Source organism: Pistacia vera, unplaced genomic scaffold (genome assembly GCF_008641045.1).
Source record: "Pistacia vera cultivar Batoury unplaced genomic scaffold, PisVer_v2 Contig351, whole genome shotgun sequence".
Lineage (NCBI taxonomy): Eukaryota > Viridiplantae > Streptophyta > Magnoliopsida > Sapindales > Anacardiaceae > Pistacia > Pistacia vera.
In genome coordinates, this window is record NW_022196170.1 from 737,117 (window position 1) to 756,519 (window position 19,403).

At 33.5% G+C, this 19,403-nt stretch overlaps 2 protein-coding genes across 2 annotated transcripts; one reads left to right on the top strand and one right to left on the bottom strand.

Annotated features, from left to right (window-relative positions):
- The first annotated feature begins 254 nt into the window (after positions 1 to 254).
- LOC116139523 (ATPase 4, plasma membrane-type-like) lies at positions 255 to 7,350 on the top strand. Its single transcript, XM_031425187.1, has 21 exons — positions 255 to 553; positions 675 to 794; positions 976 to 1,074; positions 1,343 to 1,480; positions 1,618 to 1,752; positions 1,849 to 2,028; positions 2,408 to 2,614; positions 2,712 to 2,831; positions 2,927 to 3,046; positions 3,224 to 3,346; positions 3,430 to 3,534; positions 3,652 to 3,796; positions 4,046 to 4,210; positions 4,499 to 4,737; positions 5,150 to 5,182; positions 5,311 to 5,392; positions 5,499 to 5,659; positions 6,231 to 6,416; positions 6,499 to 6,681; positions 6,767 to 6,945; positions 7,112 to 7,350. Exons 1-21 carry the CDS (start codon positions 500 to 502, stop codon positions 7,206 to 7,208), a joined length of 2,871 nt encoding a protein of 956 aa, XP_031281047.1. The 5' UTR covers positions 255 to 499; the 3' UTR covers positions 7,209 to 7,350.
- Positions 7,351 to 18,028: 10,678 nt separating this feature from the next.
- On the bottom strand, positions 18,029 to 19,002 carry LOC116139514 (thioredoxin H2). The gene is made up of 3 exons (XM_031425176.1): positions 18,710 to 19,002; positions 18,468 to 18,590; positions 18,029 to 18,344 (listed from the first exon to the last, which is right to left on the bottom strand). The coding sequence occupies exons 1-3, from the start codon at positions 18,854 to 18,856 to the stop codon at positions 18,210 to 18,212; spliced, it is 405 nt and encodes a 134-aa protein (XP_031281036.1). The 5' UTR covers positions 18,857 to 19,002; the 3' UTR covers positions 18,029 to 18,209.
- Positions 19,003 to 19,403: the final 401 nt, after the last annotated feature.

The window sequence follows — 19,403 nt, forward strand, 5'->3', positions numbered from 1 at the left end:
ATTGTCAAAAACCTATTGATAGAGTTCTTGATACTTTCTAATAATACCGTCATGAATTTCGTATGAAATAATCTCGTATTAACCAAATTAATTATATTAATTAGAAGTAGATTTTGATTTAATTAAGAACACATTATATATTAAAACGAATTAAAAGAAGAACTGGAATATAATAGAATAATAAGAAGAAGAAGCAGAGGAAAAGAATGAATGTACTGCCAAGTACATGATCTAGTTGAGTGACAAATGTGCCCTTAAAAAGCTGCCACTTTAAGATTCTAGAGAGAGACAACAACCCACCAACTCTCAGCTCTCTGTCTCCCTCTGTCTCTCTCTTTCTGTCTTTATAATTTTCTCATAATTCTGTGAAGAGGTGAAACAAAAACAGAGTATTCTGTTTTTGTTGTCTTCAGTTTCTTTTTGTTTTTGTATGGTTTTTTAGAGTTTGAAAGAGGTTGAATTTTGGAGAGAAGAGAAGGGTTTTTGGTTGCTGAGAGAGATGAATAGCAAGGCTGAAGCCATGGAGGCTGTGTTGAAGGAGGCTGTGGATTTGGTACTGAAACTAAGAAAACAGAGCTACCCTTCTCATTCTTTTTTTTTCTGGGTGGTTGTATTGTGTGTTTTTGCTTTCTGGGGGTTTTTGTTTTGAGATGAATATGGAATTTTGATTGCAGGAAAACGTGCCAATTGAAGAGGTTTTTGAGACCTTGAGTTGTAACAGACAGGGTCTTTCAACAGAGGCTGCTGAGCAAAGGCTTGCCATATGTGGTTACAATAAGCTTGAAGAGAAAGAGGTTCATCTTTTTTCTTTGGAGATTTTGTTGTGAAAATTGGAAAATTTTTCATGTTTGAAGAGTTCACCTAGATGAGCTCTTTGACATTTGAAAACAATTGAAACTTGACAAGAAATTATTATTTTTTTCTATTTTTCTGGAATTTTACTGAGTTTGTGAATGAGTTAGTTTGTTTTTATAGGAGAGCAAGTTTATCAAGTTTTTGGGGTTTATGTGGAACCCTCTCTCATGGGTCATGGAAGCTGCTGCTATTATGGCTATCGCACTTGCCAATGGAGGAGTAAGTGCTCTTTGCCTTATTTTTTTCTCTGTTTGGTTGCCGAGATATAGGGAAAGAAAAAAAAAAAAAAACCGGTATAGAGGAATATTGGAACTTTAATAAACTATTATATATTTCTTTGGCCCTGTTTTCTTAACTTTGATGAAAAAAATAGAAAGCAAAGAGTTTTCTTAATTTTTTTTCTTGTATTTCTAATAAAAGATATATTTTTTTCAACAAATTTTTTGAATTCTTGAATAATCTCATTGTTGGAAACGTGGTCCTGCAGGGTAAACCCCCGGACTGGCAAGATTTTGTTGGAATTATAACCCTGCTTTTTATCAATTCAACCATAAGTTTCATAGAGGAGAACAATGCCGGTAATGCTGCTGCAGCTCTCATGGCTCGTCTTGCTCCTAAAGCAAAGGTATAATGTTTCGAGAAACATAACATGTTGTCCTGTTGTTTTGATGTAAATCTGAGTTGTTAGTTAATATAGAGGTTGAACTTATTGTTGTATATGGTTCCGTGATTTCATATTTGTCTTGATTGGAGAATTTTCAGGTTCTTCGAGATGGGAAGTGGATTGAGGAGGATGCAGCCGTTCTTGTTCCTGGTGATATAATCAGTGTTAAGCTTGGGGACATTATTCCTGCAGATGCCCGTCTCCTGGAAGGTGATCCATTGAAAATTGATCAGGTGCTTCTGCAAATTTTGCCATTTTGTTCCCAGAATTCAGATTGATTTGGTTAACTTGAGGCATTCCATTTACATTTGTCTATTTGAACATTGCAGTCTGCTCTTACGGGTGAGTCTCTTCCTGTGACAAAAGGTCCTGGTGACAGTGTATATTCTGGTTCTACGTGCAAACAGGGTGAGATTGAAGCTGTGGTTATTGCCACTGGTGTTCATACTTTCTTCGGAAAGGCTGCACACCTTGTGGATTCCACTAATCAAGTGGGGCACTTTCAAAAGGTAAGAAAAAGAGAAGGGACACAGAAATCAAAAGAGAGAAATTTTTTGAAATTTAATATTAAAGCAGTGTGGTACCTGAATTTGTGGTGAAAGATGAAGCATCCATGGCTGTGGGTCTTCCATCTTCATTTGTGGCTATTCCTCTCAGCTATTTCCTGTATATATATTTATTGTTCTTTCAGACTTAAATAGTTAATGGCATTTCTGATTTTGTGATTTATGCTTCAATCTTTTTCTCTTTTATTTTCTTCTACTGATATTACTTACTGATTACTGTGTTAAAAGCATACCTCTTTTCATGATTTTCCTCGTGCCTTTCAAACTTTTTTAGTTAATTTATATTAGTATTCACAAAATGATTTTTGTGCTTGTTTAACAGGTCCTGACTGCTATTGGAAATTTCTGTATCTGTTCCATTGCGGTGGGGATGATAATAGAGATCATTGTTATGTACCCAATTCAACGCAGGAAATACCGACCTGGAATTGACAATTTACTTGTACTCCTTATTGGAGGAATCCCTATTGCGATGCCCACAGTTCTATCTGTGACAATGGCAATCGGTTCCCACCGGTTGTCTCAGCAGGTTGGTTTTAATTGCTATTGCAGTAATGTTATTTTAACTGCTCAAGGGTGGATGGTTGCCAATACTGTTATTTATGTTCTTTGCCTAATTGCTGCAGGGAGCTATCACAAAAAGAATGACAGCAATAGAAGAAATGGCAGGCATGGATGTACTTTGCAGTGACAAAACTGGAACTCTAACTTTGAACAAATTAACAGTTGACAAGAATCTTATTGAGGTTGGTGAGAGGTCTTAGCAGCAATTTTGGTCCCCTTTTTGACTTTCTCAACTGTAATTCTTTCCCCAAACATTTAGTCTGGATTCTTTTCATAGGTCTTTGTAAAAGGAGTAGATGCAGATGCTGTCGTTCTGATGGCGGCTCGATCCTCCCGATTAGAAAACCAGGATGCAATAGACACTGCTATTGTGGGAATGTTGGCTGATCCAAAAGAGGTATACTTACTAATAGTTGAGTTCTGTTTTATATCACTCAATTGTTGAGGTTGCCCTCTAGTAGTGGCAAAGCCAACAATGATACTTGAGTTCTGTTTGATATCACTTTTTATCATTCTTTTATATATTTTGATCTTTCTTTGACACTGGTTTCTCTGTATTTTGACAATGAAAAAGGCACGGGCTAATATTCAAGAAGTTCACTTCCTTCCCTTCAACCCTACCGATAAACGAACTGCTCTGACATATATTGACAGTGAAGGTAAAATGCATCGGGTCAGCAAAGGTGCGCCAGAACAGGTATGACTGTCAGCAACTAATTGTTTATTTAATGTTTCTGTAATTCCATTTGAAGTAATTTATGCTTGTTATTTATTTTTCAGATTTTGAACCTTGCACACAACAGATCAGAGATTGAACGGAGAGTTCATGCTGTGATTGATAAGTTTGCAGAACGTGGATTACGATCTCTTGCAGTGGCATACCAGGTATATGTGTCTCCTAACGTTATTATCTATAGGTTATATTTTCAAGTTACTGCAGCTATGCATTGAATTTATAGTGGTTCATATTTTAAAAGCCTATATTTATCAACTGCTTCTCAGGAAGTTCCGGACGGAAGGAAAGAGAGCCCAGGAGGCCCCTGGCAATTTATTGGTCTCATGCCTCTGTTTGATCCACCTAGACATGATAGTGCAGAAACAATTCGGAGAGCATTGAATCTTGGGGTGAATGTGAAAATGATCACAGGTGTTTCTCCATTCCATCGTATTATGTTCTCACTATTTTGTAATTCTCGGTCAATGTTTGTACATTTGTATCTAAAGCATTTTGCTTAATTTCCAAAATTCTATGTTTAGATTCATCTTTTGTTTATCGTACCTTATGACATTTAAGTACTCCAGTGGCAATTTCTCTATCGAGGAAGTTGTATTAGGTTGACTTTTTCTTTATCATACTGATTAATGCTCCACTTGTTTGACCTCTCCCTCTTTGCAGGTGACCAACTTGCTATAGGAAAGGAAACAGGACGTCGTTTGGGCATGGGAACCAACATGTATCCTTCATCAGCTTTATTAGGACAGAACAAAGATGAGTCAATCATTGCTTTACCTGTTGATGAGCTCATAGAGAAAGCTGATGGTTTTGCTGGTGTTTTCCCTGGTATTTCATCAATTTTGTTTATTTATTTCATTTTTCAATTTAAAATTGTAGTGGATAGCCTAAGTTTAGCCCAAGGCCCAGAGCTCTCCCTTTATCTGCTAATGGCAAGAAACTTGTTCCGTATATTTGCAATTGTCAATTACATATTGCTGGATCACAATGCTATTGGTTGGTAGCTTTAGTGGTGACTGATTCCTGGTTAACAAGATTAGTTGTATTTTTTATATAACTCATAGTATGTTTCTTCTGTTTTCCTTGCTTTTGACATCGGTCTTGTTTTATTTGCAGAACACAAATATGAGATTGTGAAACGTTTGCAAGCTAGGAAACATATATGTGGAATGACTGGTGACGGAGTCAATGATGCTCCTGCTCTTAAGAAAGCAGACATTGGCATAGCTGTTGCTGATGCAACTGATGCTGCTCGTAGCGCTTCTGACATTGTCCTGACTGAACCTGGTCTTAGTGTTATTATTAGTGCTGTTTTAACTAGTCGGGCAATCTTCCAGAGGATGAAAAATTACACTGTGAGTGTTGGTTCTGATCCTTGAGAAGAGTTTGTTCTACATTCCAAATAGAGGATTGTTTTTGTGTGTGGCCATCCTGACTAATCCATATGCCTATCGTACAAAAACATTAAGTAGTTCATTTTAATCAAGCTTAATCCCAACTAGTTGAGTCTAGATTGTGGTAATTAGGCTTCTTCAGATCACATGGTGCTATATTTGAGTCTAGAACAAAGATGGGTTTGATAGGACTGGTGGTAGCTCATTACAAGTGAAGGCACATTCGAGTGAAGGCGTTGAGAAACTATAAGACAACAATATTATTTACTTGACTTAATTGATTTCTTTCTGCCTCTGCTTCTCCTTTTCTATTTATTTATTTATTTACTTTTTCTTCTTTTTGGTGCCTTTATTGATTTTTTTCGTGTTGCAGATATATGCAGTCTCCATTACTATTCGTATTGTGGTAAGTTGTTTGGTTATTGCAACTTTGCAGTAGTAGTTATAGCCCAATTTATGTGAATATACTGGAGTGCTGCTCAAAATAGCTTGTGCATTTGGATTTGGCATACTAACTTTTCTTTTTGGTTACAGCTTGGTTTCATGCTACTAGCTCTTATATGGCAGTTTGACTTTCCACCCTTCATGGTGCTGATAATTGCTATTCTTAATGATGGTTTGTCTTTCTTCTTCGTTTTCTTTCTTTTTCCTACCCTATTTGGGGAGGGGGCTAGGGTTGGTAAGTTTTGCTATTGATACTTCTATTGTTTCTGGTGAGCCAGGAACCATTATGACGATATCGAAGGATAGGGTGAAACCATCTCCTCAGCCAGACAGCTGGAAGTTGGCCGAGATTTTTACTACCGGCATCATTTTTGGTGGTTACTTAGCAATGATGACAGTAATTTTCTTTTGGGCGGCATACAGGACAGATTTCTTTCCTGTAAGGCAATTTACCTTTATTCTATCATCTTACTAAAGTTGTGCTGGACTGGATGTTCATGCTTTGATCATATGACATTACATTTTTCATCCATACTTGTAAGATTTTTGGGTCTGCTCATTCTCTTTCCACCAGTGATAGATTGTCCTTGTGGATTATGTCTTGTATATATACCACTTTATCTCAAGCATTGTCATCCATAACATTGTGAAAGTTCAACCCTTTTCTGATTTTTCTTACATCTTTCTCTATTTCCATTATCCTCTTATCAAGGGATTGCCTTTTTGAAGTCTTACATGATATGTTCATGATCCTATTCGATAATATTTGAGAACGATATTGATTAATGATTGACAGAATGCTTGATAAATGATATGTTTGTGATCATTTTTGATAATATCTGAGAGTAATATTGCTCTACTGCATTTTAGAGCTCTTAAATTAATAATTGGCGTCAATTTGGTAGAATTCAGTTTTATATTTCCAGATGCACTTCTTTGCTCCTGAATGTATACTTGTCAACATCTTCTGTTCAATTGCTGGCATTGAAACTTTAGTATGCAATTTTCAGCGTACATTTGGAGTTTCAAGCCTGGAGAAGAAGGATGTTGATGACTGGAGAAAGCTTGCCTCAGCTGTCTACCTGCAAGTGAGCATAATCAGTCAGGCCCTCATTTTTGTGACTCGAGCTAGGAGTTGGTCTTTCATTGAGCGTCCTGGCCTGTTACTTCTTTTTGCTTTCATTGTTGCTCAGCTGGTAAGTGAATGCTGATCTTTGCCTGCATTTCTGAGCATGTTCTTTCTGTGTGTTGCTGTTTTATCGTATTTACTGTGAGCAGATTGCTACAATAATTGCTGTCTATGCAAACTGGACCTTTGCTGCAATAGAAGGAATTGGATGGGGTTGGGCTGGTGTGATCTGGCTTTATAGCATCATCACCTATATCCCACTAGATTTTATAAAGTTCTTTGTCAGATACGCCCTGAGTGGGAGGGCTTGGGATCTTGTCATCGAGCAAAGGGTACGTATGACTTTAATTCAACAGCATAATTTTGAGTAGTGATGCGCCTTGCTCTCTTTCTGAATTTGAATTTGCTCTCTCGCAGATTGCATTCACAAAAAAGAAGGATTTCGGAAAAGAAGAACGTGAGCTTAAATGGGCGCATGCACAGAGGACCCTCCACGGATTGCATGCACCTGACACCAAGATGTTCACTGACCGCAATAGTTTCACAGAACTTAACCAGATGGCTGAAGAGGCAAAAAGACGAGCTGAGATTGCAAGGTAACACAATACCAGCAAACAAATTAAAGTTATCAACTTTTAATGCACCATTTGATCATCTAACAAAGTTTTCTAACAAACTGATTGTCGCAATTGTTGCGATCTATCGACTAGTATACAAATGGAGGTTCACTCTAATGTATTTTCTGATCCTTGATTCTTGCAGACTGAGAGAACTGAATACACTCAAAGGGCATGTGGAGTCAGTAGTTAGGCTAAAGGGGCTTGATATAGGCACAATTCAGCAATCCTACACGGTCTAAAAGAGGGTCATGAAAATGAGGAAATTACAAACAAATTATATATATATATCCTTATGTATAAAACTTAGATTTCTTGTATTTATACTTAAATGTTTTCATTTATGATGCATCTATTACTTTGGGATGTAATTTTCTTTCTTTCTTTTTCGTCTAAATCCTTTTTTTTTTCTTTTTTTCTTTTTTCATTTGACCCTATTATCAGAGTGGTAAAATGAAAACAATAAAGGGAAAAGGGTATAAAGGTTGTGTTGAAAGGCAGCAGAATATAAAATCATGGCAAAAAATAATACATTGAATATTAACTTACTTTCAAGAATGATTCAATTATTATGTAAATAATGTTATGCATTCAATTGCTATTACAAAATTGTTGGGTGCATTTGTTTTAGTATTTTGAGTAGGATTTTTGATATTTTTAGAGTTGGGTGGGAACAACGAGGTGAAATTTGAAAATTAACAAAAACACCCCTTAGGTTTGTTAAATAACTAAACACCCTTGTAATAAAAACATTAAAAATTATAAAAATACCTCCATTCACCCATTAAATTCTGGTAACCGACCACCACTATCAGAAGGTGGTCAGAGTCGTCGTATCAGCGCATAATCGGTTAGATCTGGTTGGTTGTGTGTCGAGACGACTTTTTTCAACCAGATTCATCGTGGATCTCGTCGTTGATTTGATCATGTTTGGTCGTCAACGACGGCCATATCTTGGCCGTCGTTGATAACCATTTACGGCCAAAGCTCTTTGGCTGTGGATCTGGCCAGAAAATGATAGATCGACACACTACTGGCAAGATCCAGTCTGTAGTGCGCCACTATACTAGATTCTGGCTACCTTCCAGCGGTGGCCATCAGAATCTGACAAATGTGGGTAGTGGGGGTGTTTTTGTTAATTTTTAAACTTTTTTCTAAAGATGTTTAATTAAATTAATAAACTTAAGGGGTCTAAAAGGAATTGAATAAAATATAATAGTATTTCCTAAATAATGAAACAAACAGTTATTTTGAGAATAAGATCGGAAATAAGGTAGAAAATATTCTACCAAACGGACCCGTTATTACTAGTTACACTTAGAGCATCTCCAAATGACTCTTTATATTAGGGGTGTTCAAAAGAACCGGTTGAAACCGAAACCGGCGGGTACCTTAGGTTTGGTTACGGTTCTTACCCAGAACCAATCGTTAATGGGTAGGTTCCGGTTCCAAATTTTTGGAACCGTTACTGTGCAGTTCCGATTCCGGTTCCTATAGTTAAGAACCAGAACCGAAACCAGGAACCAGGAATAGGAACCAGGAACCAGGAATCAGGAACCAGGAACCAGGAACCAGGAACCAGGAACCGAGACTAATATAAAATAAAATTAAATATTAGGGGGGTTAATAAAAACTTTTGTAGACAAAGTAATGTGAATACATTTATATTTATATTTCATAACATTTAAAGTAAGTTGGTTTGACTTTTGAGAATCTAACTTTACAAGGTAATGGAGTTTGTAATTTTGAATTTATAATTTGTAATTTTATCTTTGTTAACAAGTGCCGGGGGGGGGGTATTTGTAAGTTTTTAAGGGTTTTTTTTGCTATTTTAAAAACTTTTAGGGGGTCATAAATTTTATAGGGTACCTAGAACCGGAACCGGAACCGTTGTTACAGGTTCTGGTTCTGGGTACCTAGGAACCGGAACCGTCGATTCCGGTTCTGGTTCCAAATTTCAAGGAACCTTCGGTTCCAGTTCCGGTTCCTTCAAAAAGTGCAAGGTACCCGGAACCGGACACCCCTACTTTATATGACCTAAACTCTTTATTATAAAGAGTCTATCCATAAAAATAAGAGTCCAATAAACTCTTTATTCTTTAAATATAAATTAAAGAGTGAGTTTGACTCTCCACATCTAGAGAGTCAAATTTCACTCTCTATTATAATTTTAATAAATAAATTACAAGTTTCTATGCATTTTATTTATTAAATTTTTCTCTTATTAAGTCACTTTATTGAAAATAAAGAGTATCTTCATTAAATTTAAAGATTCTATAGGATTTAAATAAAAATTTTGTTATTTATATTTAGAAATTAATAAAATGCTTTTTATTTATATGAAAGATGCTCTTTAAAATAAAGAGAGCTATTGAAGATGCTCTTATATATGACTTGTTATAGCTAGTGATGTATATGCCATAATATTGATATGTAAATGAAAAACTGATATTGAGTATATGCCATAAATAATGGCTTTAATATGTAAATGAAAAATCAATGTGAATTTAAAATTGATATGGTGATAATTGATGTGTCAATGAAAAGATTTTATATTTCCACATCCACCAATCTCAAAGAACGTGAAAAAGGATTTCTTTATTTATATTAATACTGTATTTATAAACATTTTATACAAATCGACGTGATAAAAGATGATTGAGCGATTATAAATTAAATAATTAAAAGAATTTATATGACAAATAGTTGTTACATTAGTTTGTACAAGATAGTTTGTATGGTTTAGGAAAGGAATAAGAGAAAATATTGGTATGGGTTTGTTATGATAAATGATAAGTTCCATAATTTGATGTTTTTAGGGTTGTTTCGATGTTAGTTTTTCTTAGTTTGAGATATGAATGGTTAACTATTGATTTGGATAGTCTTTGTGTTTTTTAGGCATTGATTGAGTAGATTTTAGCATTGGGATGAAATTGAGACTTAAAGCTTAAAGAAGTTGAGAATACTTAACATTCTTAAAAGCCACGACCATGCCTTGATGGTTCACCATGACCATGGTGGTGGAATTAAGATAAAACAAAGAGACCAAAAAGTACCACGACCTAGGCTGTGTAACTTAAATTTGGCCACAGCCAGGGCCGTGGCGGAAACTATTAGGTCGTTTTTATTTCATTTTTCACTTAATACTCTTTAGGATATTTAAGTATGATTGAGATTAGCTAAAGAAATATGAATTTTGCATATTTTGGAGAGGAGAAGACGCCTTCTTGGGGCTTGAATACTGAAGATCAGATTTAAGAGTTTTATTTTTGTTTATTTTCAAGTCTGAATATGTTTTTTTTTTTTTTTTCTTTTTGTTTATTTCTTTGTTCTTAGGATGAAGTAAATTTTTTTCGTTAGGGGAGCATGAAATCCTAATTATGTTTTGAACAATTTTTATTCTTAATGCCAGATTTATGTTGATGAGTTTGTACAAGAGTTTAGGTTTAATGCTTTATGAATATTGGATTAATTCAATTACCTTGATGATGTTTCGAATAGAGAAGTTAGGGTTTATTGCTTAATTCATATTCATAATTGTTTTATTGGAATAACATTGCACAATATATTAAAACTAGAAGTAATCAAATAGAAATTCTAGGATTAATTTGTGGTCCACCTAATTCATAACCAAATAAGGTGAATTAGTCGTAACGGGTTGATGATTTTATACTTCTTAATTTTAGAGTAATCAAATAGGGATCTGTATTAAGTTGAATATTATGCCTGAATAAGGATAATTGATCTTAGAAGAATCCTACTAATTCATAGCATAAACGAGTATTAAAAGTAGTTGTCAAACATAATTAAGGGGAAATCTGTACCCTAACTTCATTAATAATGTAAAGTTCTTCACTTTATTTATTTATTTAATTTAGTTATTTTTAATCAGTTAGTTTTACACTTTAAAATTTTGTTTTCTCAATTAATGTATAGATAGTTTTAGGTAATTATGAATAATTACTTTGATCTCTGTGGAACGATACTCAAATTCATCTCTTTATTACTTGAATACGAGTAGTGTACTTATTAAAGTTGATTTAGTCGCATCAATAAATAAGAAAAAAAAATGATTTGTTATGATTAATAAGAAAAAATTGTTGCATGAGAAAAGAAAAAATAAATGTTAACCCATCGAGGATTAAACAATTGATTTCTATCAATAAACACCCCAACCATAGAATATATGGTATCAAGGCCACGAAAGGATATGTTTTTAGATCTTACAATTTTTTTTTTTTTTTTCGGGTTGTATTTCATGTTGTATTCTGTTTCTATTTGTATGCGGAATCCCAAATTCAAATTGAAATGTGCAATGACTTGTCAGAAAAGATTTTTTTTTTTTTCCTTAAAGCAGAGAAATGATTCCCTTTTTGTCCAAGAATTTTCAAGAAAAATATTCATTTGTATCAATTTTTTTCTCATTGTTATATTTTTATTTTACGTAATTTTAACCAAATATGAGTTTGTAAAATTGAATAAAATATGCATATATATGAGTAATACTACATGTACAAAGAAACCTTGCATAAATTTTTATAGAAAGTGATGTGACAGAAAATGGATAAAAGAGTGAATATAATGAGTTTGATTTTTTGTATTCAATCTTCCATTCATTTTCTACCATATCACTTTGTATATAAATCATTGTACTAGTAATATTATAGTATTATTGAACATATATACAATATCTGTAACAAAATTATATTTCTATTAATTATTAAATAAGATTGATATATATAGATGATCTTCATGTATATAGTAATAAAATATATCAAGACATGGAAATATAAAAAGTTGATTATACAATACAATATATTTAAAAAAAAATACTTTTGTTTTATGAAAAATATATAAAAAAATTTACTCAATAAAAAAATAATTATGAATATTATATACATAATTCTTTACCTATTAACATTATAACTCTCCTCAACTGTCCTCAATCTACTAATTTTGTAATTAAAATTAATTAATAACCCATGTTAATAAACAAATATTCTTTAATTTTGTATTTTTTTAAGAAAAAAGATTTAAGTACTCAATATGTCAACTCATCAAGGGTGTATAGGAACAATATTGGACCATATAATAAATCACATACTATATTACTAAAAAATTAATCAATTACAAAAATATTAAATATATAAATTTTATATACAAACTTAATCAGCTGAAATTTGAGACTGTTAATAATCAAATTACGCTAATGGTTATGGATCCCATAATTGTTAAGACTGTGATTGGGATACAGATGACCAGTATTATATTGTAATTGTTGTGGATGCTATATTTTCTCCCTCTCTGATCCACCATATTAAATCACAAAAATAAAATGGAGTTCTCCTTAAATAATAAGAGTCTTTGTGGAGTTGAATATATTATTTGAATGAATTAGTGATAACCTTTTGTGGTTGTTTTAAATAATCCAACATTTTGTGGTTATTTTATCCAATCCAATATCCGAATCTTTGATACAATTTAATGGTAGTTTATCGTATCCTTGTTTTCCTACATTCAGTCATCTCTCGCGACATCAAAATCACTAATGCAATATTAGTGCATCGTTTATTCTAATTCAAAGTCGTTTCAAACATAACATAAATTGTACCATTCATAAGGCAAGTGAAAATAGACCAAAGTTCATCTAAAAACCTGGAAATAAGGAACAAAACTGACTGTCATAGACCAATGTCTAAGTTCTCTATTCATCAACTTCTTCGAAGTCTATCTTGACTGTGCCACTGGGACTGTAGCATTGAATTAATTTGTGAAGTGTAACCTTGAAAACTTGAGCCTTTTCTCAATTCTTGTTACTGATCCAAAACTTGTTTCTTCTCCAGATCTTCCAGGCGTGACTATAATTAAAGAAAAAATTTCTCAGTATGAAAAAGATTATAGGCCTAAACAAAAGCCAACCAACAAGAAAACATGAAAAACAAACCTCCATAAATGATTTCAACAAGAGAAATGTAATTGACTGATAGTCATAAGGGGTTGCATTCCGGAGCTGCTGTTTATATTTATTCAGGACAGAAACACTCCGCATAATCATTGCATCATGATAAAGAATCTGCCAAAGAGAATTCGAATGTTCTAAGAATAAATAAGATAAAATAGATTGATGAAAAGAGTGATGCATGCACTCACATCTTCGTAATCTCTTTTTTGTTCCCTGCGGTATGCACTCACATATTCTTACTCTCTATTTCGTTTCATAAGGTCGGACAAATATGAAAATTTCCTAAATTCTGGAACGGCTGCAATTTTGTACATAAGTTTACTCTTACTCATCAACAATTTTCTCACATGTAAACTTTCTTTTTCATAGATATCAAAAACCTCCTTTGCTTTTCGTTTCTGAGACTGTCTTATTCTTCTCCATGATTCTAATGAGGACTTTACGTCGAGCTTTCTTAGCAATACTTGCTTCTCCATAAGGAGACATGACAAGTCTTCGCTAAACATCACCTTCTGATTGACACTATACACCTCATCACCTCTATTATCAATGTAGTTAATCTCTGAAGGTTTTCCGGTTTCACTCAACCCGAAAGTACCTGCCAGCGACTTTAAAAAATTCAGGATTTTTTCAAGCTGTGGAGCTCTAGAATAGCCTAGGACTTTAAGGGCTAACAAGCCATGTTTTCTAAACTGTTTCACTGAAATATTCATACGAAACTCCTCAACTGTAATGCTAATCGCCCACCAAATATGTGATTTTGTAAGAAACCCATGTTTGAGAAGAACCTGAAACCTGTCACGGATTGCCACAAGCAATTCTGTGCGTTGACGATCATTGCAAAGTGGCGGTTCCACGTTAATGTTGTTTTGAACAATCTCAGTTGCTATGGCTATATCAACTGGCTTCCAAATGCCATTCATTATCATCTCGACCGACTCGTCATCAACAATTTCGGGCAGATATTGTTTCAAGTCATCATCCCTTTTAATGTTAAAATCATGCTTTTCGACTAAATGGCTGGTGTATGACATTGAATCAGCAAACTTTTTATCACAGCACTCCCAAAAGTTCCATGTTTTTTTCTCTTTTGCAAAATCAATAGCTTCCACCAAAAGATACAGAAAATAATCATCCCTTAATAACACAACATGTCTTTTAACATCTTCAATTCTCACCTCAATCAAATCATCCATTGTATTCTCAACTTTATAATACCTATCAGGCAGAGAAGATAGTATCTTTTGCAAATCTCTTGCTGATGTTACCTTGGCTTCAAACGACATCCTTTCTCTTTCTTGTTCCCATATTTCAGACGTGAATCGGTTCTTGAAATCAGGAAGAATGACCGGTGATTGCGATGGTTGTGTTAATCCTTCCTTTTTGACATTCAAGCATTGCACGCTCGATCTCTTCTTCTAGTGATGGAGCTCTGGTTTGGCCTGAGACACAGAATTGTTTCGTTGTGTACAAGTTCAGACGTTCTTTCCTCTCAAAATAGGCAGAGATAAATCTCAAAATCTGGCAATAATTCATTTTACTGAAGATTTGATTCAATAACTTGAAATTTAACAACCATATATATATAGTACACTAATAATAATTTTACTAAGAGAAAGTAAAAATCCTAATGCTGGAATACTAAAACAATAAATTAAAAATCCTAAAATATACTACTAAAACATGAATTGATATCCTAATACAATACTATTAAAACAAATTATGAAATAAAAAATCAAATAATACTCTTACATAGATTCAATAACCCAAAAGGGACAAAACAAGTTTTACCAAAACCAAAGTTGGATGAAGTTTATCTCTTTTTATTTTATCTCCTTTATTATTATTATTATTATTATTATTATTATTATTATTGGAATGTGAAACACTTTTTAGTAGTTGGTAAAGATTTTTAGGAGAATTTAAGTTTTAAGTAAATCTCTATTTCAAGAGTTTGTAATAGGAAATATTTGATTTCTTTTATTATGAGTTGTATTAGGAAAGAAGAATTGGTTTAAAATTTTATTTTGAGTTAATATAGGAGAATGAATTAAATTAAATGAGTCTTAATAGGATTTGAAATATGAATCCTAATAGAAAAAATGTCCTATTCTACTTGTATGAGAATCAATTTAAGGATAAATGAGAATGTGAGAAAATAAGATATGAGAAGGGGTACTAAATACCATAAAAACATAATGTCCGTCCAAGTATTAGGTTGATGGCGTTTTATGCTTTAACATTTGTGTTCTTAAGATTATAATAAAATTAACTATCTCATCCATAAATGTAGGAGATTTATAACGAATCACATAAAATATTGTGCCTATTTATGGTTGATATTCCTTGCATATTATTGTGCTGTTCTTTATCTTACTTTTTACTCCTTCCATTTTCAATAATTATCTCGATTGAACTTTGGTTATATAGGGTCAATTTAAAAGTAAATAAAATAGATGATAAAGCCCGATTTCAACTCATTATTAGCATTTCTCTACTCAATAATTCCCTCCAAAAAAATCTAGTGGGGAAATTCCCAGTTGGTTCCATTCTGTGAAGCATTAAAACAAACAAATATACTTAACAGACAAATATAATGGATCAGTAATGGTGTTTTCAGTGTTAGAATCTCCGCAAAATGGAATCAAATAAAAACTATATAATTTGAAGTCTCTATTAATCAATAACATTATTTTAAAAACTGGACCGTTGCTTGACCCGGTTAAGGGGTCGGTTTCGGGTTGATATCAACAAGAGCAAAGTAATTGACTGATAGTCATAAGGGCGTTCATTCGAGAGTTGCTGTTTATATTTATTCAGGGACAGAAACACTCCGCATGATCATTGCGTCATAATGAAGAATCTACCGGGCATACACATAGGCAGATCAAAAGAGAATTCGTACATAATAAATAAGAAAAAATAGATAGTTAAAAAGAGTTACGCATGCACTCACATCTCCTTTTTCTTCTTCTCCCTCTTTATTATCATGTCTATTTCATATAATCGTAAATGACTGTAACATTGTCTGTTTGGTTTTATCATACAATTCTTCAAATTCAATTTGTACCTCACTTTTTGGTTTCCTACGGTGGCTCAAATAAGAGCATTTCTTGAATTCTGTACCTGCTCCAATTTCGTTCATATGTTCACTCTTACTCATCAACAATTTTCTCAAATGTAAACTTTTTTTTTCATAGATATCAAAAACCCCCTTTACTTTTCATTTATGAGATTCTCTTATTCTTCTCCTCATTCAGTTCACTTGTAGCTCTCCTAGCAATACTTGTTTCTCCAGAACAAGACATGACGAGTCTTCGCTGAACATCACCTTCTCTTTGACATCACAAACCTCACCATCTCTATCATCAATGGAGTTATATATGTATATATATGAATTGTTTTTCGGGTTCACTCAAGTCGAAGTACCTGCCAGTGACTTCAAACAATTTAGTATCATTTCAAGCTCCGGAGCTCCAGAAAAGCATACGACTTTAAGGGGCTAACAAGCCATGTTTTCTAAACTGTTTCACTGAAATAATCCCATTAAATCCCTCAATAGTAAAATTCATAGCCCACCAAACGTGTGATTTTGTAAGACACCCATGTTTGAGAAGAAGCTGAAACATGTCACGGATTTCCTCAAGCAATTCATAACAGTGATGATCATTGCAGAATGCCAGTTCTACGTTAATGTCATCGAGAACAATCTCGGTTGCTGGAGCTATATCAACTGGCTTCCAAAGGCAATTCACTATCATCTCAACCGATTCATCATCAACAATTTCGGCGGATGTTCTTTCAAAGAGTCATCCCTTTTAGTTTTAAAGTCGTGCCTGTCAACAAAGTGGTTAGTGTATGACACTGAATCAGCAAACTTTTTATCACAATACTCCCGAAACTTCCTCTTTTTTTTTTTTCCCTTTCTTTTTAGCAAAATCAATAGCTTCCACCAGAAGATACAGGAAATAATCATCTTTTAACAACAAAACAATCTTTCAACATCTTCAATCAAATCATCCATTTTACTCTCAACTTCATAATCCCTACTATCAATAGTATCTTTTGCAAATCTATTGCAGATGCTATCTATTTTCAAACGACGTCCTTTCTCGTTCTTGTTCCCATATTTCAGCCTGGAGTTACTTCTTCACCTCAGAAGAAACCGCCATAACCAGGTGGCACTTCTCGGCCGCTTTGACGATTGCCATGGCCGCATTATCCCTTCCTTTTTGACATGCAAGCATTGCACGCTCGATCTCTTCTTCTAGTGATGGAACTCTGCTCTATCTCTTCACCATACAACCAAGTTTTACCAAAAATAGGAAAAAAAAAAAAAAAAAAAAAAAAAACCTGAATAAATAAGGTCACCAAATTTTACAGAAACAAAAAAGAACTCTCAGAATTGTTACGGACTAGGATGGAGCTTATCTCTTTGTTTTGAGTCCATAGGAGTTTTAACAATTGTGACGTTATGAGTGAAAAAAACCGATAATAAAGCCCGATAAAAAACCATTATATCAAGTGTTATTTGCGTTTCTCTGTTGAAAAATTCCATGTCTCTAGTGCTTTCATTCTCTGAAGCTTTGAAATTACAAAATTTATATTTTATCATTAGAATATCTAGAGAATGAAATCAAATAAAAACTACAAAATTTAAGAAGTCAATCAATCAATAATCACCTTTTCTTTTTTTGTTTTAAATCCAGGTGTACCACATACTCATGGATGATATAAACCAGAGATAAAAAACCAAACAAATGACACTTGCTTTAAAGCTCTGCATTTACACAAAAGAAACATCCATGATTTCTTAGACTCATGGAGAGCATTAGACATCTTCACATCCTAGACTTTCTGGTTGCTTATGGTGAAACTCATGATAAGAATGGAGTACAAGCTATGTCATGGACCATTTAATCATAAACTACCCCAACATAACAGTAAAAGCAAGTAGTCTAGTCGTCTAGATGAATCGACTCATCAAGTTTCCATTAAAATAGGATCCGCACAAGAGAAAGGCATCAGAAAATGTCCGAGTCCAGATATGACTTTCAAATTAAGTTTCAATTCAATGTTGCTAATACTTGGAATGCAGAATTTGGAAAACAAAATACATAGCAGTACTACTCAGAGAAAACAATACAGCCAACAATATAAAGTTCAATCATACCCACAAGCAACATTGGATTCAATAACATCAAGTAGCATAAACTCATCTTTAAGCAATTATTCTTTTGAATTAGAAATACAAAGAAATTATAAGCATAGAAAACCCTCTTTAAAGAGCTCTGTATTTCACAATTTTCTTCTCAAGTTCATCCTTCTTAGCACCAACCACTCTATCCACTTCCTTCCCTTGCTTCACCAACACAAATGTAGGCATGGCCTGCACCTTAAATTCCTGTGCCACATCCTACCAAATCACACCCCACAAATTCCAAACAAACAAACAAAAAATCAATCAGTCCAACTCAATCTTCACCATAAATCATCACAAAATTTCAAATTAATATAAAAAAATCAAGATAGAACATACAGATAACTCATCTACATCAATTTTGGCAAACTGAACATCTGAAAATTTATTAGCCATCTCTTGTACTGCAGGCTCCATAAACTTGCAGGGACCACACCAACTTGCAGCAAAATCTATCACCATCTTTTGAGTTTGAACCCAAATATACACATAAAAATTTCAGATCTACAATACCCAGAATATAAAATCAAATTTAACAAGTAAATAGGCATGAAAAAAAATTTAAAAATAAACAAAAATACCAGTTGGGAAGAATCTTTGCAGCCATTGAAGTGGAGCTGCCATCTTGCTGAAGAATGAAAAGAGCTGATACCAGAAGAAGATTCTGATGATGCTGATGAATCTTGACCCTCAGATCCTCCTAACATGCTAGATAAAAATGATCCCATTTTTTTTTTTTTTCTCTGGTTCTGACTCTGGTTCAGTGTTTTTCTTTCTGACGAAGAAGTCCCTGGCCTCGCTGGGGACAATAAAAGCTGCGGATTGATTGAGGAGTTTAGAGGAATAGTTTGTGAAGTCCCCTAACTTTAGTTAAATATTCTAAACTCGACAGCTTTGAAATAACGCAAATAACTCCCATCACAAATTTTGAGATTCCATCAATACCCTCTCAAGAACATTAAAATTAGAATTATGGCTTTAACTCTTGCGAATTTTAAATTTTAAAGGGCTTTCTTTTTTTCTTCAAATTCATGGGTGTAATTTTTATTGTTATAAATTTTAGGATATTATCATTCAGTTCTATACTTACAAGAAACAAGTTTTCAAATAGATACATAAGAGACATTGAACAGTAATATACTATTAAAAGGTAAAAAAGGTATTAATATAATTTAACCAAGGATTTTTGGTTCCTATTTTAAGGTCTTAGTTTATTCTCATAAATTAATTATAATTTCTCATTTTTTTTTAGGTGGAACCTTTACAAGAAAGAAA